Source organism: Neovison vison, chromosome 3, assembly GCF_020171115.1.
Source record: "Neovison vison isolate M4711 chromosome 3, ASM_NN_V1, whole genome shotgun sequence".
NCBI lineage: Eukaryota > Metazoa > Chordata > Mammalia > Carnivora > Mustelidae > Neogale > Neogale vison.
The window spans coordinates 162,162,702-162,188,314 of NC_058093.1; the positions used below are offsets into that span (position 1 = coordinate 162,162,702).

At 37.2% G+C, this 25,613-nt stretch overlaps 1 protein-coding gene across 1 annotated transcript in view; it reads right to left on the reverse strand.

Annotated features, from left to right (window-relative positions):
* The window catches only part of ASXL3 (ASXL transcriptional regulator 3), a 182,794-nt gene that overhangs the window by 135,903 nt on the left and 21,278 nt on the right, over positions 1 to 25,613 (reverse strand). The window contains exon 2 of the mRNA XM_044243202.1: positions 14,895 to 14,977. Coding sequence (XP_044099137.1) covers positions 14,895 to 14,950 — 56 coding nt within the window. The 5' untranslated portion in view covers positions 14,951 to 14,977. The remainder of the gene's footprint in view (positions 1 to 14,894; positions 14,978 to 25,613) is intronic.

Consider the following 25,613-nt stretch of genomic DNA (forward strand, 5'->3'; position numbering starts at 1 on the left):
TCCATTTCAGTATAATGGAAAACTCCCAGTATACTTTGAACATTTAATACATATTAAACAAGCCAAAACTGTGAGAACCTTAATGACAGAAGCACACAAATAATGACACAGATTTTCCAAATAATTAATCATTTCCTACATGTTTAAATGGAGACCTCCTCAGAGATAGCAAAGTTGTTTTTTTTTATTATTATTGAAGTCTATACTCCAAAATTTCATTTTGTATATTTGAAGCTTCATGATCAAATATCAAACAGAATTTGGATGATAGGAAAAATACACAGGACTCTGAGACACATTGCCCCTTCCCCCGCCACACACACACCAATCAGGTAATTAGCAGGAGGTTCTGTCAGGACACTCCATGTCAATACACAGAAGGCTGGAGGGTGGGGAAAGGAGGAAATACCTCATCAATATCATTCATTCAAAAGGCTAAAGTGGCCCAGGGGCACTTGGATAACTCTGTCAGTTCAGCGTTCAACTCTTGATTTCAGCTCAGGTCATGATCTCAGGGTCTTGAGATCGAATCTTGTTGTCGGCCTCAGCACTCAGCACAGAGTCTCCTTGACACTCTCTCTCCCTCCACCTCTGTCCCTCCCCACTATGCACATTTATGTTGTCTCTCAAACAAACAAATCTTAAAAATTTTTTTAAAGGCTGAAGTTGCCCAAATATGAAAGCTAGCTAGAAAAAGTTTCTCAGTTACAAAAAGGACACCCCCAAAACCATCTCATTTAATAGAAAATTATTTATTTGTTGGTATATTATAAATTGGGAAAATCCCTGATCCTAGCGTTCCAACACTGACATTGACAGATGTATTAAAAACAACTCAGGATTGGGGCACCTGGGTGGCTTACTTAGTTAAGTGTCCAGCTCTTGACTGTGGTTCAGGTCATGATCTCAGGCTCTTGAGATCAAGCCTAGCATCTGGCTCTGCAGTCAGCAGGGAGTCTGCTTGGGATTCTTTCCCTTTTCCCCTCCTCCTCCCCCTGCTCACATGCCTGTATGCTCTCTCTCTCTAAAAATTAATAAATCAGTCTAAAAAAAAATTCAGAATCTGCTCAATGAAGTTACAATGGCTTTCAATCTTATCACTGCATCTGAGCTAAGAACAAAAACTAAAATCCCTTTTCTAATTTAAGAAATCTTAGATAAAAACTTAGGTATTAAATAACATTGCATACTTATTAAAACAACCTTTTGGCATCAATGTGCAAAAAACACTACTGTGGAATATCTTAGAATATAAATTTGACTTGAAATCTATTTAATCTTGATTAATTTCCCCAAATTCCTGATAAGGCAGCAAAAAAAAAATGTCATTAATCAAATATCTTACAATTGATAGCACATTTTCCAAATTATATTGTTTTCATAACAGTCTTATGATGCAGATAAAGAGTTGCAATTTCCCCCCATTTTACTGGAAAGATTAAAAGAAAAAAAAAAAAGACTGAGTGACTTATCCAGGATAACACATTATGCTAGAAGCAGAAATAGAGGATTAAAATTTCCATTCACTCAATCAGAAACTATCATGAGCCTATTACATGAAGGGCACCATGGGGAAGAGACAAATCAATGAGACATGAACTCTACCATTAAGGAAATTGCAGTCCTATTATAACAAGAGAAAATCGGAGAGAGTTTATTAGATGCTACAACAAAAGAACACACATATTATGTTATAATGGAATAGGAAGGATAAAATAATGAATTAGAGCTAGAATTAAAGAATTCTTTATTAAGGAAATGGTATAGGACATTGGCACTGGGCTTTGGAGGTAGGGGGAAGAGGACAAGAAATGTGAAGGTCATTACAGGCTGAGCAGAGTCAGAGAGACTTGAAAATATATGGAAGGTTTGCATGAAGTCAAGTAAATAAGTAATTATGTTTTCAAATGTCAAATATGATAATACATATTTAACCTATACCAAGCCAAGGAATGAAATTTAATTTAAAAACAGATAGAGCTGAGGCTGATAGTTGCTCTTCAATAGCTACCTTTCCCTATAGTGAAGACTTTTCTTCTAGCTGGGAACATGCCCCCTACAAAGACTGTATTCTCCAGCTTCCCGTTTAGCTAAGTGCAACTCTATATCTGGCCAATGGACAAGAGGAAAACCATTACACTCCACCTTCAGAAGGTATCAATAAAGGGATGGCATGTGTCCTTTCTCCCAGCTGCTTCTTGGAACATGGATTTGGTGGCAAGCCATGTTAGACCATCAGGATGAGGACAGAATCCTAAGGATAATGGGAACGATAAGACAGAAGGACCCTGACTCCCTGGATAGCCTGATGTAGCAAAATTATCTCCTCATTCCTGGGACTACCTACCTTCCAAATATAATGTGAGAAATTAACTTTTATTTTGTTTCATCACTTATTCTGGCACTTCATGATATGCATGCAAAATTATACACTAGCTTATATAAATAGGATATGCTATAAAGTAAATGCAAAATCAAAGTAATTTCTTGGATCTCAATTCTCAAAACCTAATGAAAATAACCTGAACATATTTAAATTAATTGCAAAGGGTTTAATATGGTCAGCAACATATAATTATAAAAGGCTTTCAAATCTATTTTTAAATTGTAATCTATATAACAACCCTAGGCAGAGGAAAGTTCAGAAATCAATACTATCATATTGTAAGTGAGGAATAAGACAACATATCATGAATTCATAAGAATTTGATAGCTCCAAATTATATTGAGTTTAACCTCACTTAATCCATAAAATAATGACAGATATTCCATACCACACTGATATACTAAAGATCCATTTATGAGAAAAGTGAAATGAGTTATCCACGCCAGAAAAAAGAATCGATAAGTGAAAAGCAGATTTTTGCTGTAAGTTGACAATTTACATATTGGACTTCTCAGTCCACTCAGTTTTATTGTGATTACATTTAAATATTTAATTGCTATCCATTTTTTATAGTGAATAGAGGAAAATTTAATAAGTCAACAAAAATACGTGATCAGAGTGTGAATGAAGAAAGCAAGCAGGCTATAAGAGCACAGGGAGAAATTTGAACAGAGGAGAACGGCTGCCGGATGACCCGTGTGCATCAGCTTGTCTGCACGCAAATCTGTTCACCCTCCCTTCCCATGTTACCTCATATTGCAGGCATTCCAAAGAATAACTGGAATAAGAATAGTCAATAAAATGATCTAAGGCATTGTGCTTTACTGAGCTCACTGGCTAGCTACATCAGCCCACAGAGGAAGGGACATGGGTGGTTGCAACTTCTTCCCCCGTTTTTCCCAAAGTCCCTTGAGCAAGGTCCTGATGGCAACAAGGGAGCTACTGAGGCCAAATTCGAGAATATTGGATCACTAGTTGATGTATAAATTACAGTACAGTCTCTCCCGCACCCCTAACTCCTGCCAAGAGTGTTACAAATATGTACTACTGGAGGCACATAAAATCAGGTAACAGAGGGGGACTGGATCAATGAAAACCCATCACTTCAGGAAAATCAATTGAAAGACATGTCCCTTCTAACAGTACCTTAGAGTAGATTTATCTTCTTTTTTTAATGTGGTCTTGCCTTCCCTTACTACTAGGCTTTTGCACATTCTTAAATTCAGAACTGATCAGCCTCATCTAAGTTTGAAGATGAGTCAAATATTTACTAGTTCTATTACGCAGACCACTCATCTTCTCTAAGCATTGGCTTATTGATCCGTAAAATAAAAGTTGAGGACTATATGATCTGCAAAGTCCTTACCAGAAACGGAATGTTCTAGTACTGAGTTAAACTTCATCTCAGATTGCAACCCAATGTAGTAAATAACTGTTCTAAAGGAAGCTTGCTTTCAAATAAATTCTCAAAAGCATTGCTTAGAGTCGGATAGTAACAGTAATAGCAAATGGCCCCTTGTGTAAAATAGTCCTGACTTTCCAAAGTCTACTTCTTTAGCTGTTAGGAATCATTCAGCCCACCATTCTTTTATCCCAAGAAACTCTTCTTAAAAAGACTGGAAATTGCTTAGGTGACCAGGTGGTTGAAAATTGAGTGAGGAAGAGACTACATTTAAAATTTAGATAATTATCTGCTCCTAACTCAAATTTCTACAGATACTATTATACAATTCCTGATCACTCTTTTATGAGAAAAGAAGAATATACCATTGTATCTCATACCCAAACTAATTTATAAAACTTTGAAAATTAAGTTTTAGGTGGCAGCCAAAGGGTGGGAACTAAAAATAGTAAATTATATAAATTCTAACTTGAAAAATCAAGTTAGCCATTTTAATATTGGGGCTGGATAAAATAAGTGAGCAGTGAAAACTGTTCTGAGTATTTCCAAATAATACTTTCTATATTCCTGCTTTAGCACTTTTCTTCTTAGGGTGAAGGTGTAGGGGAATTCCAAAGTGACCTCTGCTCAACTTAATACTTCAGAATTTAAGATTAGAGCCATTTAGACTTTACTACCATCGACAACTTTTCCCAACAAATCTTCATGAATGCCATTTTTCTGTATGTAGAACCAGCAGGTCACCTTCAATAAACACAAATTAAGCCACAAATTGAAAAATAACCATTGTACAAATTGTTGTATTTCATGCGGACACGCTGGAAAAGAACTAAGTAATGAATTCAGGTTAGCTATAGTGGCCTAAAGGAGAACGTGCTCCACTTGGAAATTTTACATCTGTCTTTTGAAAAATGAAAAATAAAAATAAAAAAGGAAAGAGTCGTGTTTTTCTACCTCCCAGTGGAAATACAATGGATGGATGAGATGAGGAAGGATGGATAAATGGTCATGCTATAGATTACCAATGACAGTAAAGTACATCTGCTCATTCTCTGCTTACCATAATTTCCCCCCAAAAAGGCAGTAATGCTGCTTCTGAAACCATACTCACTCTCTCATTCAGGCCTCCTTTTCTTCCCCTAGATGCACCTCTTACAAGGAGAACAAGGTTAGTAACTTAGCCTTCCCTTCCCCCATCTAAGCATGGTTTAGTCAGTCCCATCTATTTTCATTTGGATGTTTCACAAATGGAGGCGCTGCCCCCTCTAAAATCACTGTTTGGATTATCTACATTTTGTTAGCAATTACGCTTTGACTGGTCACAGTTTGCAAGCTTCCCAGAAACAAGTTTCAATCTGTAAGTCCAATACCAACAACGATATGGTGAGAATCCTATGAAGCCTTTGATCCTCCCATTACCTGAGGCGTGCTTCCTGTCCTCACAGCATTACCTTCTAAAACAAACAGTGCATTCAAATATGCTTTGCTGCTGTCTGTAAGCCCAAATGTTCACAAGAAGTCACCTTCTTGTTGGACAAGCATAAGAGTTAAAAACTCACCTGAGGCTTTGCATTCCCCAAATTTAAATAGATTATGAATGTCTTTTTCACCTTTCAATCCTATTTGTAATTAGGCTAAAAACTTGAAGAGTCTGAATGTACCTATCCATAGGCTCGACTTTAACCTCACTAAGTAATATATAAGACACTCAACAATTAGCCTGAAAAGCTGCTAAAGGGGATATGTTTGGGGTGGAGGTAATTTACTTAATAGAATCACATAACCAACACTTCCCTTAATCAAAATCTTATTAGGCTCAGGCTACAAATATTTTAAAAAGGTTAAATGCAATTGGTTCTGAATCAGACATCAAATCTAAGATTTGCCACTTGCTAGCTAAGTGAATGGTCTCAAGTTACCTAACCGCACCTGCTTCAATTTCCCTAACTGTGAAATGGGTCATAAAATATCATTGACCCACCACAAAGTTTTTAAAAAGATAATTCATGTAAAGTCTTCAGCATTGGGTCTAATATAAGAAAATGATTTTTAAAAATTAGGAATCCTTTTAACCATCAAGCCCCTATTCATTAATTTGTATAAAGCATGGTATCTCAGCCCTATGTCAAACAGATTAATGGATCTGAAGATGTGAATTCCTTACTGTAATGGTCTTATATTTGTGATGGAAAGACAATACTGTCTGACATGTTGGAATATCTCATATTTTATCAAGAATTCAAGAGAGAATTAGAAATTCCTAAATTTAAAAACTAAGTGTGTGTGTATATTTATATTTATATAAAACTAACTATACATATATTTTTTCATCATTATGCACTAGGCAGAAGACATGCTTCACAGAGAAGAGATTAAAAGACCTAATTAAATGACACAGAAAAATGGTCTGGAACCATGTTGTTAAATTCTTTAAAAGCAAGGACTACATTTTATTCATTCATTATTCCAGCGATCTCTACCCTCTCAGTAACATAGTATGTCCTTCATAAATGTTAATGTAATGAACACATGCCTTAAAGCTTCCACAAAACCTCAGGATCTAACACAGTAAGCACACTGAGTGCACTTAGTAAGTATCTAATTGATTACCGTCATGTTATGATACTGACATCTCCACAATTTTCTTGTTTTTTCTCTGATGCCCCTAACTTGACCAGCAGGGACCAGACAAAGCCTTTCACCTACAGACCTGGTCAGACTGAAGACAGGGCTGAGCCTGAGCCCAAGCCTTGCGCAGCACCTACAACAGATCTTAACTTCTTTTAAAAAAAAAAAAATAGAAATCACCCAAATTTCAGGCAGGATCCCAATCCACAGTATCAATTTGATTCTGCATCTAAGCATATCTGGAGTTGCAGAATAAATAGTCCTTAATTGTCCTGAAGGAACTAAGACTTGTTCTTAGGAATTACACGCCATAGCTTTTAGAAAACCTGGCTTAACAAAACGTCATAATTTTCATTCTTCTGAAAACAAATCAACTATAAAAAGAAGTCCCCATGTCAGCATATCAAATGTTTTGCATTTGAATTATGTTGTCAAGTTCAAAACAACGGAGCAAAACTAAAATCACAGGCATGTGGCAATTAAGACCACAAGCAATGAAATTAAGAGATAAAGAGAAAAATACTACTTAGAAAAAGATTAAATAAAATCACCCCAGTTTAATGCCTATTCCTTCCCAAAGGTTTTCATCTGCATAGGATACTTAGACTCACATACAATGTAATTTTATATCCATTTCTGCTTCTATTTCTGCACTGAAATATTTATAGAGTGCTCAGTATTTCGGGAGTAAATTATACCTAGATCTTGATAAAGCTGAAATCACCTAAATTACCTTTTTTTGTTCAATTATTTGGAAGAATGGAGAAAGAAAGCTTGACAGAATAAAGAGATGTTTTAAGAAATGGCCATTTCTTAGCTATAATTGCATTCTTTAGTGAATATTGATGCCTTGAGGGTTACATGCAGTCAGCACAGCTACTTTTACCAAAGGCTTCAAATAAAATCCAAATCAATTTATGTTATATGAATATACACACTGTACTTGAACACAAAACTTAAGCTGAGTGTTCTGCTGGTTTACATGTTAAGAATAACATACGAAAATACACATTAAGAGTATGTAAAAACAGAAGCACAGTACAAGGTTAAGCATAGTGTTGTGAACACCCTCCAAGATTAATCAAATATCCCAAATCCTAGAAATATTCTCATGTTTTGCCATGAGCTCTGGCAATCTAAAGTTCCAAGCTCTGAATCACTATGATGAACTGAATTTTTGTGCCCCCCAAATTCCTATGATGAAGCATAGGCCCCAGCGTGGCTGTATTTGAAGATGGGGACTCTAAGGAAGTGATTAATGTTGAATGAGGTCTAATAAGGATGGGGCCCCATCTGATAGGAGTAGTGTCCTTATAAGAGGAAACGGCAAAGAGTTCACCCTCTGTCTCTCTGCACGCACACGCCCAGGAGAGGACATGTGAAGACAGTGCAAAGGGGACCATCTGCAAAGCAGTCAGAGAGCCGTCACCAGAAACCTACTGTGCTGGACCTTGACCTAGGACTTCTACTAGGCTACAGAATGGTCAACAGTAAATTTCTACTGTCTAAGCCACCCAGTCTACAGGGTTTGGTTATGTTGGTTATGACAGCCTGAGAAGACTAAGCCAGTCACTATTAATACGAGTTCACTCAGCGAACTAGGAAAAGTCCCAGTCCAGATTATGACATCGGTATGAGGCATTCCAGCAGACAAGTGCTACTTCTTCTGGCAACCCAATCTTCTAGCCTCTTATGGAACACTGTGGTAATTACACGCTGCGTGTGTGAGTTTGTGTGCACACGCATGACACAGTTCATAAATGCCTCATGGGGCTCCACTTCTACCTTCCTAAATCATGAAAAGATAACACAGGAAAAGTCACAGTAGAAGGCAAGTAGCTACCTGTGGCAACAACAGCAGATGCTTGGCTACTAAGGCTTTAAATCTGCCCACATCCAGTTTGATCAGGGGGTGCTAGCAGTTGGGACCCTACCTTGTAGGGCAATGTTTCACATGATTACTTTTTAACTCAGGAAATGCTGCCAAAGGAATATATAATCTTATTATCCTGAATTACTTTTTCACAAAAAGAAAAATAACCATAATTAGGAAAATAAAAGTTTAGAGGAAATGGGAGAATGAGATTTAGAGTTACAAACTTCCCATTTTAAAATAAATAAGTCATGGAGATTACAAGTACAGCATAGAGAATCCAATCAATATTACTGTAATAACATATGGTGACAGATGGTGACTACATTTATGGTGAGCAATGAGTAATGTACAGAACTGTCAAATCACTACGCTGTACACCTAAAACTAAAATAAATAAATAAATAAATAAATAAATGAAGCTTAAACAGTTTAATTTGTGACAGACTGCAAAGTTACTTTTAAACAATTAGTGATATCCACGTATCACTTCTGAATTCTTATTTAACCAGTTTTACACCATTTAATTTAAAGCAAGTTAATTATGTACAATGCCAATGAATGACATTTTAAGTGATGATTTTGGGGAAGAACAAAATATATGCATCAATGACCAGACTGCAAATTCAAAATCCCTTCTAACTTTAAGATATAATGTATCCATTCATCATTTACATCATAAACCCTACATTATCAGAATAGCACGCATTTATTTAGGTTATCATGTGACTAGGAAAAAAGTTCCACACCCAGTTTCAACTAATTATCACCAAACAGACAATGGACAATACCTATTGATTCATAGTTTGCTAGGTGCAATATATTCTCTGAAATATTGTGGATTATCAGTTAAGAAATCCTACTACAGCTGGTAGTGTTTGTTTGGGGGAAAAGAACTTTACTTAAAGTGGGGGAGACTGGGTTTAAAGAGACCAGATAAGAAGACACTACAGTAATCTAGTTAAAAAATTGTAAGTGCAAAGACTGAATGGCAAGAAGTAGGAATACAAAGAAAGATGTAATTAAGAAGTAGAACTAACACGACCCAAGAACCAACTGGCCACAGGGACATCAGAGGGGGGAGTTGGGAATGACTGATTGAGACTTCTAACCTGAGTAATGATGACAAATAAAATTTTCTATCAGCAAAGAGGTAAATTATTCTCAAGGCTCGCTTACACACTCACATTCACACAGCTACACACATGTCTAAATAAATGCAGATTGTCCTGTGTTTCTGTTTAATATAACGCCTCTGCCTCATCTGCCCCCTCTAAGTAGCTGACCATGCCCACCATTTACACAATGAGAGGATCAGATGTTAGCCAATGGCAGGGGTGACAGTGCAAGTTCACACGTAATTCTAAAATGCCTCAGCACAAACGAGACCACCATTTCAGTGTGAAAGGAAGATGCCAACATGGAGTCTGGAGATAAGAATTGATTTTGCAGTAGAAATTATTTGTGTTTCTTTCTTATCTCTAGACAAAACATTTCAGCAGCGAGAAAGAATCATCTCCTAGAGTACTAATTAGAAACGTAAATCTCACCAAGAGAAATGCCAAGAAATTTTATTGTTTGTCACTATACATGGTAATAGAATTTTCTGACATTTATCCCCCTAGAAAAATGCAACATCTTTAATAAACCACAGTAAGAAGCAGAGATCCTAATTTCAGCATATCATAACATGGACTACAAAACAGAAAACATGCAGAACCTTAAGGCAAGTAGCTAAAAACAAATTTATTCTAAGAATTATCAGTGGGGGTAAAAAAAAAGTTCTCAATGATACCAGAATAATTACAAAATCTTGGGCTGTCAATTGCATGTATCACACTGCAAAATCAAAAATACATCCATATTCTGAGTAACACTGAACACGACAGAGACTGTTCATAAAGCTTTTCAAATGTCCCTACTGTGATACGTAATTATAGGCTGTTGCTCTGCAAACAGTTGATGAAATCTAACAGATTTTTTGTAAAGTAAGACATCTATAATCTTGTAAAAATGTACCTCATAAATAGTGCCCTGCCCCCAAGCCAACAGAGGTTTTTTTAATTGCTTTGTGTATGTGGGGTGTTTGGGGGAGGGGGTTGCCACTGCCTTATCTCCACTATAGAACTATTTGCCTATTAGCAAATAATGTGAAAACTAAATCAAGGTTCATGCTACCTTAATGACGGGTATCTTGTAATGATAACGCCCAGCACATAAGACATTACCCTCGCTGAGGAATGACTGTTCTGCTCTCACTCGGGAAGTGCTGCAAGCCTGCTTGCTTGCCCTTGCTGCCCCTGGAGGTGTCCCTACATGAGAGCACATACTTCTTTGGAAGCATCTCTTTAAAAATTACATGAGCAGAGAAAAACGTATCCTCGGGCATCAAAAATCCCTCAGTCCTCTTTGTAAAGGAATTAGAACTTCTGAATAAGCAAACCAAAAACAGAAAAGCAGAATTAGGACAACCCCAAATGTTATCCAAACCAACATGGTAACTGGAGTTACTTCTCTTTGTCTGTGAACATCTTTCTAATTACTGGAGACAAGTGCTCACTTTGGCAGTACATGTACTGAAATTACTGCGGACAAGACCATATTCTGCAGTGGCACCCTAACTCCCTGAGGAAGGGGGAATGTTTAGTCAAGCAGTCCAAAAAGGCATATCAAATATCCATCCACAAAAGCAGCAGACTGGAATACACATATTTTTATCCCCTCTATACGAGCAGCATGGCTATTTGATGGACGACGATAAGATCCTGATCATATGAAAAGCATCCCAAACAGCTATGTCTTACCGATTGTTCACAACTCATCAACCCTAAGTAACAGAACCCTGCGAATACTCAGAATCAGTAAAGCCAATACTTAGATTATATTGATAAAAATCTTCTATGTTATTATACAGAAGGGAATAAAAACCTACCCAATAGGTTTTCATTAAAAATTCTAGGAAATCATGCCATGATTCTATTTTTTCAACAAAAATCATATGTCCTTCTGACCTTTTTTAAAAACCATATGGAAAGTACTTTTTTCGGTCTATCTTTTCCAAATAGAAATTAATCACACACTACACATTTTTATTGATAACATGAAAAAGATACAAAGAACATGATATAGAAAAGCTGTCCTCTTTTTATCATGTCTACATAAAAAAGTAGGCAATTTAAAGTGTCACTTGAAAAGAGAAAAAGCATAAAATGTCAAGAATTTCATCGAAGTCAAATAAATTAATATCACATATACTGAACTCTTTCAAATACTCGTATCAGCTTTGCCAAAATTATTGGTGTGCTTTCTATTACAAATTACAAGTTTAAGCCAGAGGCACTTAGAGCGTTTGAAAACAGGCAACAGCACAATAGCCTTACTTTCTCACATGGTATCTGCCAGAGATGATCAGCATGCATATATTTAATGGGATTCCCACAAAACTGTTAGGTTCTTTTTGCTTAAAACATACAAAATATTAAATAGGACGGAAAAATACAACATATAATGTTAAAAAGAAAATTCCAACACCAAATAGAAGTCAATACTAAGCACCCGAAAATTAACATCTTGAGAAAGAAGATTATTTACTCAACAAATATTGATTAACTATCTGCTGAGTGCCAGGAGTCTTAGATACCCTGCTCTTAAAGAGCCCACAGGCGGATGCAGGTAGACAAACAAGGACAAAATTACAGGACAGTGAGGCCAACACCACACAGAATGAAGGACCACCCCCCGCCAATGAAACTTGAAACAAATGGTATAACTTCAAACCCAGATTCAGAATGATGATGGATTAAGACCCAATCTTCTCTTTTCTAGAAATGTTAGGTACAGTGGTGGACTGTTTGGGGGATGACCACTACCATAACCTCTCAACCACCAAGACCACCAGCAGGTGACAGCAACCTTAGCAACTTTCACAAGCACTCCCCTCCCCCTCCATTCAATCAGGCATATCATAAAACCCAAAGAAATTAAGCTGCCATGTGTGACTTATGATGGTGGAATTTCTAAATGTAACTTAAGAAAAATAGATACAGTTACACTTCATTTACTCTGCTACCATAAATATTTGGAAAGCATTTAGGAACTTGGGAAGGTAGCAAAAGAGTACAGTAAGTGGGCAAAATATAACAACCTACATGACAGGTAGCAAAGCCCAAAACTCACTCAAAGCGTGTACTCCTGTTTTAGAGATGATTCTCATAAGCAAACCAGGAAGCAAGGGAAGAGTGGTCACAGACACACTGGCCATAAATAACAGATCACAACTGGCAAGAGAGAGAGGACTCAAAGAAAGCAGAAAGAAATACAAACGAAAATGTGTAGTCTGAGGTCCTTCGATGCAGAGCTGATTTTACCGAATAGAACTTAGGGAGAACCAGGGTCTCTTTCTTTGCCTGCTCCCTTTCTTATCCCACTTGTGAATTCCTCACAGGTACATCCAATATTACCATACTGGCTCATCAGTATTTGTAACAACAAACATGTTTTTTTTTTTTCCTTATGGAAGGACACAATAATTGGGTGGAGGGGGTAGAGAGGGAGGGTTATATTCAAGAAATAGCAGGTTACGTCTTTCCACTTCAGTATTCTTTAAAGAAGCTGTTTCATGTTTTGTTTTGTTAACTACATATGCGTAAAGCCCTTTCATATACCGTTGCGGGAAGACCAGCATTTTGAAAAATAGGAACTAATGCTGTTACAATAATAAGTGTAATTAAAATGCTGTTCAGAGGCATGGTACAGGAATTTTATATCTCAGGGTACATAAGTGACGGCAGCACAGTCACTCTTGTTGAGAAGAATATTGTAATGAACAAATTTCAAATGTCTGCTTCCAGGAGATGCTTTTTATGTCTACATGGGCAGATTCCACTGGCACAGAGCCCACATTCAACAGGAGTTGATATCCTTAGATTTTTTTTTTTTTTACCTCCTCTTTTCTTTTGGCTGCAGCACAAACATTTCCAGTGCTTTCTAAATGGCATAAATATTTTCAGGGTTTTCGACAGGCAGCAAGGAGAAAATTAATTTCAGGGGTCCCCATTCTGCTCCCTAACTCTTCACACTGACATCTAGCTTCAGAGAACAAGATCACCCTTACCAGAGCTGTTAGGCTCTGTCAGTGGCTTCTCTCCCCATTGTGGCCTCCAGTTTGCTGGGGACACGACTCTTCCAAATGGTGTAGCTACATTATCTTAGGCTGTGTCTTCAGAACAGGGAGAGAAAGCCTCCAACACATAGATGAAAATTTGAGCCAGATGTCTTACACCCCTCTAAATCGTGATGTTTGTGGATGAGACTTACAAAGGATGCATTTTAAACAGCGAGAAGCTGATGTTATCTACCTTTTACAGTAAGAGGGGTTACAGATGATACTGATTTTTTTAGGACAAGTTGGCCTCAGGAGGATTTTCCTTTCTCTCAGCAGTTCTATCTCGGTATCAGTAAAAACACCCAAAAGATAGCTCTGCAGCTCTGATTTTCACAAAGCTGCAACTACTGTATGTTCAAATGGCTTATAGGTAGATAACTTCATACAAAAGTAATTTGCTCTATGTAACATGGATGATTACACACTCATATGACAGCTCTATGTATTTTATTTCATAACAAACTTCTTTTTTCTCCCTGTGTAATATCAATATGGCACTCAACTGGTGGCTTAAGCCAAAACTGTAACATTAATTACTAAATAAAGGCTCATCATAGATAAACAAAATGGAGTACATATCCATAAAATGGAATATTATTTGGCAACAAAAAAGGAATGAAATACTGATTCATGCTACAACAGGGATGGACCTTGAAAACATTTTGCTAAGTGAAAGAAGCTAGACACAAAAGGCTACATATTGTACAATTCCACTTATATGAAATGTCCAGAACAGTCAAATCCACAGACACAAAAAGTCGAATCATGGTTACCAGGGGGTAGAAGGAGTTGGGAAAGGGGAATGACTGCTTAAGGGGGATGGACTTTCGTTCAAGGTGATGAAAATGTTCTGAAATTAGATAGTGGTGTTGACTGCACAACTCTGTGAAAATACTAAAAACCACTGAACTATACCTTTTAAAGGCTTGACTTTTATGGTATATGAATTATATCTCAATAAAATTGTTATTTTTTAAAGGCTCAATAGCTGAGTAATGACACTCCAAGCAGAGGACTTCTAAATGTAAGACGACTAAATTTTCAACCACGTTTATTAACACTTTGAGTTTTATCAGAGTGACCTAATCTTTATAACCTGGGATCTATCTATTAAGCCTGTAAAAGTGTTCCTCTTTACTTTCAGAAACAAAAGCTCCTCTTACAAGACACAGAGAAAGAAGAGTAACTCCAATGAAGGGCTAATTCATGCAGCAAGGCTCTTCGTTAACAAAGTACATTCTATATTAACCTGTCTAATATATTTTATTAAGCCAACAGGCAGTTACAAGGAAATCTTGGGTCATCCAAATATTTGGCAATCACAAAAGAATTTGCAGGTAATTACTGAATCCACAATCAACTACAATATCAAAATCTAGATACAGGTACTGCTTTGCAATTAGTGGCAATGAAAACAGAAAATGTAAATATGAATACTGACCTTGTTTCTTTTAACCCTTCTTTCTGAATGACTTCCAATATCTGCTTCGCTGTCATTGGTGAATTGGGGTGTTTTTCTAGTGCCTAAAAAATAAAAATAAACATAAAATTCCTAGATTATTGTAGGGAAGCATACAAAATAAAAATGTGTGTGAATCATGCAAGGCTTCCTTAAAATTTTTAAGGGGAAGGGGCTGTTATATCAAAACAGGGTTTCATCACACAGTTTGGGTGTCCAAAGTGAGAATGCAATTCTTTTCTGGACATTTATGGCAATTTCTGCAACATAGGGTCATTCTTCAAAAAAAGGTCACAAAGGCATACACACCAAAACAAAACAAAACAAAACAAAAAAAAAGAAAAAATGTGAAACCTGAAAACAAAGTCAATAAATGTTTGTAATTTCCTTTATTAAAAATTGTGAATATTTTATGGTTAAAGACAGATTTTCAGGCTATTAAAATGTTTCCTAAATCTCCAGGACCTTGGAAACATTGAGCCTGGACACTACCAACAGCAGGGAACAAAGTGCTGGTTAGAAATACCCTCATTGGATTCACATTTTGATCAACCTCTTTTGTATTTTAAAAAAAAGAGAGAGAGAGAGACAGAGAGGGAAAAAAATTCCTTCATGGCCAAAATGGAGAAAAAAGCATACAAAAACCCAAGTAAGTTATTACAGTGTGTGTTCCAGTTCAGCTCAGTTTCCTTTCTTCTGCCTTTTTCAATTAATTTCAAGTAAACCCCTTCCTCTTCCCATTCAGCCCATCTCAGTTTTATGAACTGAGTCCCATTTTTCTTTATCTCCCCTTCTGGCCTGCTTATTTTTGAGTGCAAGGGAGTTGTTTTAAACAAAGTGTGGGGAATGCAAGGGACATGGCTCATTATTTCCACAGGCATGAGACCATCAGACCTGGAAATCAAGTTCCTTTATTTATCCAGGAATTTCATTGGATGTAGGGAAGGCAATCAACAACAGTGTCCACTCTGCTCACCATCACGGACTATAGACAGGGGCTACCTCCAGGTATGAGACCCAAGTCTACACGCATCCTTACAATGACTTCCTCCAAGGGTAGACAACACCTACTTGAAGATGCTGTACAGAGCTTCTGCACATTATAGAGTTCTAACTTGTGATTATTTACTAGAACAATCATAATTATTAACAGGGTCGCTTTAAAAAACTAGAAATTGAAAAGGCTTCTGAATCTGTTCAAAATAGCTCTGCGATCTCACCTAACTTTCATGGCCAAATTGCAGCCAGCACTGGCAAAGGTTCTATTTGTCAAGGTTCTCCAGTGACTTACAGCCTGCCCCATTCCAGCCTTCACCATCGGGGCCCATTTCCTGTTCTCCCCTCTCTCTAGTTCCCAGAAAATGTTCCCATTCTTCCCAGTCCAGATCAGTCCCTTAGCCATAGTTGGTAAGTCCTTTAAAGAATCCAGCAATATGAGCTACGCTAGAAAGAGGGTATGGCAACAGGTATGCCCACAGGAAAGAAGGAAAGCAGTCCTCACAGAGGAGGCCACTGGAGAGCTCACCTGAAAACTGGGAAGAGGGAAAAAGAAACATAGGCATAGCTGTATACGGAAGAGGACTAATGTGTAAAAATATTGGTTAAAAAAAAAAAAGGCAAGAAGGAAACTGCATCTTAGAGCTGAAAAGGGGGAAGATTAGATCACAGAGAAAGGCGGGAAAGATAGAGACATGAAAACAAAAAGGCGAGAACTGTAAGTAGAACGGTGCGTACTTATGAATTACTGAAAGGAGATGCTGTGGGCGCATGGACCATATAAAGGGTGGGCATCACCCCAAATGACAGGCAATGCTGGGGACACTCATGGTCTCTCATAAGAGATATGGGCAAAAGGTCAAAAGACACAGACAGACACAAGTAAGCAAGCAAGGAAGAGGGAATCTGGCAGGGAGAGGCACAGGATGGCAGAATGAGGGGGAGAGGGGACAAGGGAGAGAAAGGAGGAAAATTGAGCTGAACTGGGAATGTCCAAAAGGCAGACTGATTAAATCTAGAAAGGGCCGAAGAGGAAACTCCAGCGTACTGGGCAACGTTTTAACGGAAATTTGGGTGCACTCAAAAGTGGGGTTACTCACTGTGGAGGATTCCCTGTTTCTCTTCCTGAGTACAGGCCCCTCAGCACACCTGGGCAGCTCCTCCCAGCAATTGAGAGAATTTGGATAGCCCTGTCCCCTTCTCTATGACATCACATCCTACTCTACAAAGGAAGTAAAAGTGCCAAGAATTACATCATGAAGTGGATGAGAGGCAGGAAGGAAATGAAGCCACACAAAACACCAGAAGCCACCCTCAGTTCCTGCAAGACAGAGAAAGGAGACAGAGAAGGAGAGGGTCCTGGTTGTGAACAAGCTTCTCTGAACTAGCTGTGTGAACATGAACAGAACAAAAGAGAGAGAGATTACCTTCACAGAACAAAACATGGATTACCATCAAAATAATGCGACACATGGCGTAGACATGAATCAGACGCACGGGCAGCCATACTCAAGCACCACAGCGGGCACGAACCACAGTCAGAGTGAGACAGCACACTATGCTACCAGGCCCAAACCCCGGACCGAGGAACTGCCCTTTGCCCCAACACGCTCTTGGCTAGGAGGTGTTAACGGTTCCACACGCCCTGCAAAATTAAACTTTCCTAGTGGTCCTTCTTGACATTTTCAAAATACAAATAATATTCGGATATGTTTTCATGGTTAGGTAATACCTGTTTTGATTTTAACACATTCCTCTGATTTGTTTCCCATCTTGTACCTACCTCTTTAGAAACTGGGGTCAAGGATGCAGTAGAGCACAGAAGAGAGTAAGATAACTCCCAATTTTTAAGACTCTTTATCACAGTAAGATTTTATAGGTCCAATAAATATTTCAGAAAATCAAAACATGTTGAAACAGGCTTGGGCAATTATGATGTTAATTGTGACAAAATGGAAAATGAAATTCTAAAGTTTTCCATGGATAATAACCATTTAAAATGACTTTATTTTTGGAGAGTAAAAATTGGAAAAACACAAACTCATACCTATGTCATAGAAAACAAAATGTACCCATAAACCTAAAAACAAGAATATTAACCACTGCTAATCTTTGTGTTTTGCCTCTAGTTTTTCCTATCCATACATATCAGTTAATATAACTATATAAAGTATATGCATATATTGTTAGCTATCTTAATTTTCTCTATGCAATATGAATTCTTCAAAATGGACATCTAATTGACACTTCACTGAAGATAGACATGTTGTTTTTAAAACTGAACAAAGAATATATTGAATGTAACTTTCTTAGAGTGTTATTGACTCAAAGGATGTGAACTCTGTCATGTCTCTTGCCAACTGCTTCCAAAACCATTTTAACAATTTATTTCCACCTGCCTCTCTTACCACAATTTTGTCAAGATTCAGATTATCTTTTAGTAGTATTTGCCACCTTATTAGGTCTGAAAGTAATGGTTCATTTGTTATTCTAATCATACTTCTGTAAATACTAATGAGGACAAAATTTGTTTTTTTTTTCCAAATGAATATCAAATGGGATATCATAGGATATCTTTGTTTTCCTTATTAATGTATAAAAATCTCTGCATATAGTAAAATAATATTTATTATTTTGTAAATCAACAGTAGATATTTATATTTTTTGTTGCTCTTTTGGTGGTATTTTAGGTAAAGTTTTCTATTTTCACATGAACAACTCCATCAGTTTTTTCCATTCTGACTTCTGTCCTAGGTTTAGAGATTCCTTTTATCAGGCAAATAATTATTTGATTATAATAGAATTAATAATAAAATAAAACAATAAAATATAAGAAAAATAAAATATTTGTAGAAATATTTTTCAAGTATTTTTTATGGTTTTACTTTTTAATTCATCTATAACTCATCATTCTGTAGCAAAGTGAAACACTGACTTAAGCCCCACCACCTATAAATAAGTCAAGATTCCCCACTATAATTCGTTTCACAAGCCAGTCACGGTTAGTGAGTCATTCTCTACCCTATATTAATATTAGGGCAATGAAAACTCTTTGGGATGTGAAACCAAATAAATGTGGGAACCCGATATATAAAATGCACAAAAACAGTGCTATCCTTGTTAAGGTGGAGAGGAGAGTGTGCAGAGCCCCCATACTTATTCCCTCTAATCGCCAAAGGCACTTCTGGGAATTTTCAGGGTGTCTAAAAATTGAACTGTAAACCACTGTCCCTGGGGCTCATCCAGGGTCCTGAAAGATCCCCTGATCTTTCATTCAACTGCTGAAATGGCACCACACTGTTTTAAATCGCTCTAATATTATAATACACTTCACTATCTGGAATGACCACTGCTCTCATTATTCCTTCTTAAATTTTTAATTGTTCACTTCTTTATATTTCCAGATGAAATTTAGATTGGAATTAAATGAGACATCTAATTAAATTTTTAAGCAATTTACACAGCGTTCCATGTGTTTAAGTTTTGTTTCATAAACAGTAATAAGCATTTTGTTGTTTATATTTTCAGTTGCAACTATGAATACACTTTCTCATATAATATTTTCACATTTTATTGCTGAGACATACACAGGCATTGAATTGTAATAATTACTCTCTATATGAACAGCTAATTGAATTCTTAATAGTTCTAACAGTATAGAAACGCAGAATCAAATTTTCTACAAATAATGTGAATTGGGTCTCCTTTCCCACACTTCTGTGCTTTCTCGTTCCTATATTATTTACTTTGGATAAAAACTGATCTAGTACCGTTCAAAAAAATCATTTGCCGAAAATTAAGCTGCTTTGTCACTTATTTCCTCAAAAGCAGGTCCCCAAAACTGCCGAGTTTCGCAAAGAGTATCCACAGCTACAAGGATCAGCACTGCCTTGCCAAGGGAAGACTGTAATTAGAACCACTGGCCAGATATCAATGTCTCTTCTACACAAATCGGTCTGTCACAGTGCTTAATCTTTACATAAAATGCCCTTCCTTTCTTTGTAAAAACAAATCACCCTCCTGTGTTCAAGCCCTATTTGTGCGTCCACTTTACTCTCACTTTCTAAGAGCTGTGTTTTGCACCTTTCATGCTTCCGCCTGATGCACTAAAGTCCCTTCAATCTTCCTTTCCCTCCTTTCTTCTGCAGTGCTACTCCCCAGGAGGTTTCAGATTTAACGTGGCTCTCCAAAAAGGGGGATTTCCATGGCGAGGGATACAACGTTTGTGGACAATCAGCCACCTTCCTAAGCAATGGAGCCCCCTGTATTTTTCACAAGACCTCAACACGTGAATAGAATTGCCAAATACACCCCTGGATTTCTTTCACCTTCTCTACTTATAAGACTATCGCAGAACCAATCTCAAAAACATCTAGACTCATGCTACTTTGAGACAAGACAGACTCATTCCAGAAACCTCCTGCTCCAGACTTCTACAAGTCCCAGTAGAAGGCGGGGGGAAAAAAACATAACATAACAAAACAAAACAAAACAAAAAGCCTTTCAAAGAAAGGATGGTAATGTAGTTAAGAACAGAGATGGTTTGCCGTATCATTTAGGGCACTGGCCAAGCTAAGAATGTATTCCTCTATGTTTTAGGTTCAAACAGTTTAATCTAATAAATAAAAGCTTCCGAACATCTTAAGGCTTATTCCAGATTTCCCTGGCGTCTCTCAAACACAAAAGTCATCTCCAGTATCCCTAAGATAATCATACTGGACCAATGTTCACCTAATGGGTAAAATCTTGGTCCTTCAGGTCCTAAACAAAATTTTCTGAGCTTACTTCTTAGAATGCAAAAGGAAGAGATTTCCACAATTTGAAAACGCGTCCGTGGTATATGAGTAGATTTGTGGAATCCTATGTGAGCACCCAGCTCCCTCCCTTTTTCTAACACCAGCTCGTCTTCCCTTAGTCCTGGCTGGCAGTTCATTGAAATGCTTACCTCTTTAAGGTCTCAGGCCTTAGGTAAATGGCTTAAGGGTTATAACAATAAACCATTACATAGCTATGTATGGTTAAAGGGTGCTTTCACATAACACAGTTTATTTGCTCTCATACAACATGTATTATTTTATTTGACCCTTACAACAATGTGGTGAGATGCACTGAGGAGGCAGGATTAACTTTCTCAGCGATGCACAAAGTTGAAGTAATTGTTTCAAGATCAAAAGCTAGTATGTGGAAGGACAGGACTTGTATACATGATAATACAAGTGATGATAATTTAAATGTAAGAACAGCCCTTACTTGCTAGGCAATTCTGTGCTAAGTCTGTAGGAGCTTTCCACATATTACAGTAGACTCAGGGATTCATATATTAAACATTCCCTACTTCCACTATTCTTGAGAAACCTCAAATGTCCATGTCATTCTGATGGAACATGAACTAGGATCACTGACAGGATTCAGACGAGGAAATCAACCACATAGAAAGTGACAGCACTTTGCTGACTGCCCGGTATCTACAGCTCAGTTAGGCTGTTCTCTGCTCCTAACATATGTGGCTGCTAGTTAAGGGTCTAAACATAATACAATTTTTCTATTCTACCTGCATGCATTTTATGGGGGAAATTATATGTTGCCATAGTATTTATGAATGTGTGACTTAAAAGATGTGGATTTTGTTTTGATACCCTTGAGAATCAGGGTATCAAACTACTTCACCCCGAAGCAGCAGCCTCCAGGAAGATCAAGTGCCCCTGAGGTCCAGCAGCCAGTAAGTGAGGGGGTCTGGCCCTTCTGACACTGAACTCTGCTTCTACTTAGCTTTAAATTGCTTCTCCTCCTGAGCACAGGGGTTGTGCAGAAATGGAAGGTCTATAATCAAGATATTATACACAGTATCTACCTCATAATCCCCACTTCAGCAATCTATCACTTAAGAACAATCAAATATTTCTTTGAACTCTCAGATAATGGTTTAAACTGTACCTTCCCTTGGTAGCACCTGTCAAATAGATAATTAGCAGTATCTGCTTAATGCTATTCTTGCTACTCTGCAGGCTTTGGTCCTCATTCATGTCCACATCCCCAGGCTGCAGCATGACCAAGCAGGCTAATACAGAGGCCAAGTTAATTTGGAGAGATGTGTCCAGTCACTCTCTGAGGTTATGGGAGCTGCAATCAGATGAACCAAGAGCCCCTACTCACTAGCTGTCTGAGCTCAGATATTTAACCTCCCTGGATCTCAGTTTCCTCATTTCCTCATTTATAAAAATGCTGTGAGGACAAAATGAGATAATGAATGTGAAGTGCTTATTATTCCAGTTTGCCAAATGACTGCCTGGAGCAGTATGTGCTAATAAACATTAGTTAACACTGTTGGCTTGGGGGCGGGGACCCCTCTGAGCACATCCTAGAAAATGAGGAGAGATACTTAAAAAAAAAAAAAAAAAGGAAAGAAAGAAAAAAAATGGGCATTAGATGTAGTCTCTCTTTGAGATTTCCTGTGTAAACTGCACTCCAGCTTGTATGAATACGGCGAGTCTCTCCTGCCACCCCTCATCACCTGAGCATGGCCAGACTTCTACTCGGGGTTCACAGGTAAACCCGCACACACGGTGCCTAGTTTCAGCATCCAACAGTCTTTTTATCTGTGTTTAACAAGGAGGGTTAGACCATATGGCACTATTCTAGACACTGCTGTGTTACCCAGAAAGAAAAGCACAGTACAGGGACAAATTCTCCTGCTATACTTGTGTTCCAATTCAAGTAAAAATATAGAATACTAACAGTAACAACTTGTTTCCAGCCACATACACTTCAAGACAAACTTTCAAGCAATTATAATAGAGTATTATTGAATACCCATCAAAAAAAATCTGTCCATAAGATTAATTTAATTGCACAGCCTCATAAAACAGAGCACAGCTGAGAGTAGAAAAATGGCTTTGTGAGGCCTAGAACAGTTCAGAGTGATCATTACCTGAATTTGTAGATAAAGTTCTATGGGACTGAGAGGTGACTGCTAATTTCCTGTGGATTTTGGCAACTTTGTTCTACCTCATTAAGTTTCTAATCTTTTGAAACAGTTTGTCTTTACATATAAAACAGAAAGCAAAAACAATGTGAGAGAAATCCAGAATTTCTGGATTCTAAATTAACATTCTAAAAAGGGTAAAAGAAAAATATTAATGCCTACTTAAATGATGATACAGATGAAACTGTTTTAGAAAGTAAAACACATCTTTAATGAAAGAAATACTTCTCCCACAGAAATCTGCAGGCAGTGTACTATATTTAAAACCCACTAATTATTAAAAAGCTTTCTCTGTGCATCAAGTAAAAATTCTGCTTTCCTATGACTTCTACTATGTAGTCCTAGTTTTTGCCTTTGAATGTGACAATTATTTAATATTAAATTACAAGCACTTTCTTAACATGAAAGCTTAAGGTAAAGTGATTGGTGTTATATGAATTTACAAAATGGGGTCCAATCATTTATTCATATGATATGCTGCCACTTGTTTGAATACACTATTAAGGTCCCAGTCTTCTTTCATCTCGAGGCTAACGGATCCTCAGTTGCTTCCATCAATCCTCACATAAAATGGTTTGCAGACACTGTCTCACAAAACACCCCTTGAACATTCTTGAGTTTGCCAACATCACTTGTAAAATACATGCTTTAAGGATTATGCTAATTGAATGAATTTAGCTAAATATCATTAATAATTACTCTAAACGTAATTTGAGTGAAACATAATATAGTAAAACTATTACCTCCCTTTTCTAACTCATATAATTATGTTAATACAAACTAGTATGACACTCGCTCTTTCTTAGCAGTCCTCAGGCCGTCAACCAACTAAAACTTCCAGAACTTTCAACATTTATTTCTGAAATCACATGCATAGTTCTGTGGTATAGATTTCCAAACTTACTGGATGTAAATGGATGTTTGTTCAATGCAACTAGGGTTTGTTTCAATCCATTTTTATGGGCTCTGAAATCTTATCATTTCCAAATATCTTTTTATTCCAGGTACCAGGTAAACTTTGTGGTATCCGCAAATAGGAAAAATACTTATCTCAGTCAAATTTCACCTTTTTCGATGAAGGTTGTTTGTCCTACTTTATAAAGTTCTTTTGGAATCATCATTCTCTTGTTTGACTGTCCAGTTTCCCTTTGTACTTTGTGATACCGGCACATTTGACAGTATGACTTTGATGTTTCCTTCAAGTCACTCAGGACAGAGCTGAACAAAGCCATGGAAAACAAAGCCCCAACAGTGTGGCTGCTGCTAGTCTTCCTTCAGACGCATCCCGATTAGCCAATCAATGCGCTCAGCTATAGATCTTCAATCTTCTAAAAATTCATTTAATTATACTTCAAATGACTGGCTGAAATTTAGCTCCAACAAGAGCATCCTCCTGATATGTAACTCTAATAATCCTATCAAAAATAAATTAATTTAGTTTGACAGGAATTAACTTAGAGAATCCATAATGCCTTCCAGGGATCACTACTTCCATTTCTAAATGCTTAGAGTCATCTGCTTAATAGTACGCTCTAGAATTTCCCTGAGAGTGGAGATAAAGCTCAATAATCTGTGATTTCAAACACTTCCTTCTATCTCTTTCTATAATAATAACAACAGCCAACACACAGCAGTGACTCTGCATCAGGCATTATTCTAACATGTATACAAACTCACTTAATCCTCACAGCAACCTCCTTATCATTTAGGGACTATTGTCACCCTCATTTTACGACAAGATGAGGTAATTAAGGTGCAAAGGGGTTTATTTAATTCTCCCAAACTCACACAGCTACAAAGTAGTAAAGCCAAGATTAGAACTCCGGTAGTTTGATCCTTAGACAATTACTCCCCTGTCCCCGTGATTTTCTACATGATTATCAGCAGCCCTTCTCCTCCTATCTGCAGGTTCTTTCAGTGTCTTGTCATCAAAGTCACATCTCATCATTTCATGTTCCATTTAAAATACAGTGGAGATAACTTCTGTGTTATTTTATCACACCTTCTTAAGAAAATCTGCACTTTTTTTTTCTGTACTATTTTTCTAAAAGATGTTATTTATTTACTTGACAGACAGAGATCACAAGTAGGCAGAGAGGCAGGCAGAGAGAGAGAGGGAAGCAGGCTCCCTACTGAGCAGAGAGCCCGATGAGGGACTTGATCCCAGGACCCTGAGATCATGACCTGAGCTGAAGGCAGAGGCTTTAACCCACTGAGCCACCCAGGTGCCCCTTTCTGTATTTTAAAGGAGAAAAATGTAATGAAATATTTCAAAACTGAGAAAACTGAAAAATCATGCCCAGTAATAAAGGTGCTACCACACTGATCTGTTATATCACACTAATTTCATGGCAGCAAAAATGCAGAGGCAAACTCCTTTGGACTGAATGAAGGAAATATTAGCTTATCAGAGCTGATAAAGATTTTCCTATTTCTTAAGTAAGAGAATTTTCTCCTATGGAAATTCATATAGTGGCATTGGGGTTATGAACAAGCTCTTCAATGACAGTGTCACAAAAACAAGCAAAGGACAGTTATAAAATTTTGTCATGGAACCTCTCATAAAAATATAAACATAGAAATTGAGAATAATTATGTAAAATAATCCAAGTAGATAGTCTTCCCAAGGTCCAATATAATTAAATTAGGATTATATACTCTTAACAACTTAAAATTTATTTATATTATATTATTATGGATATAGTAACTCTAAAAACCAGGCT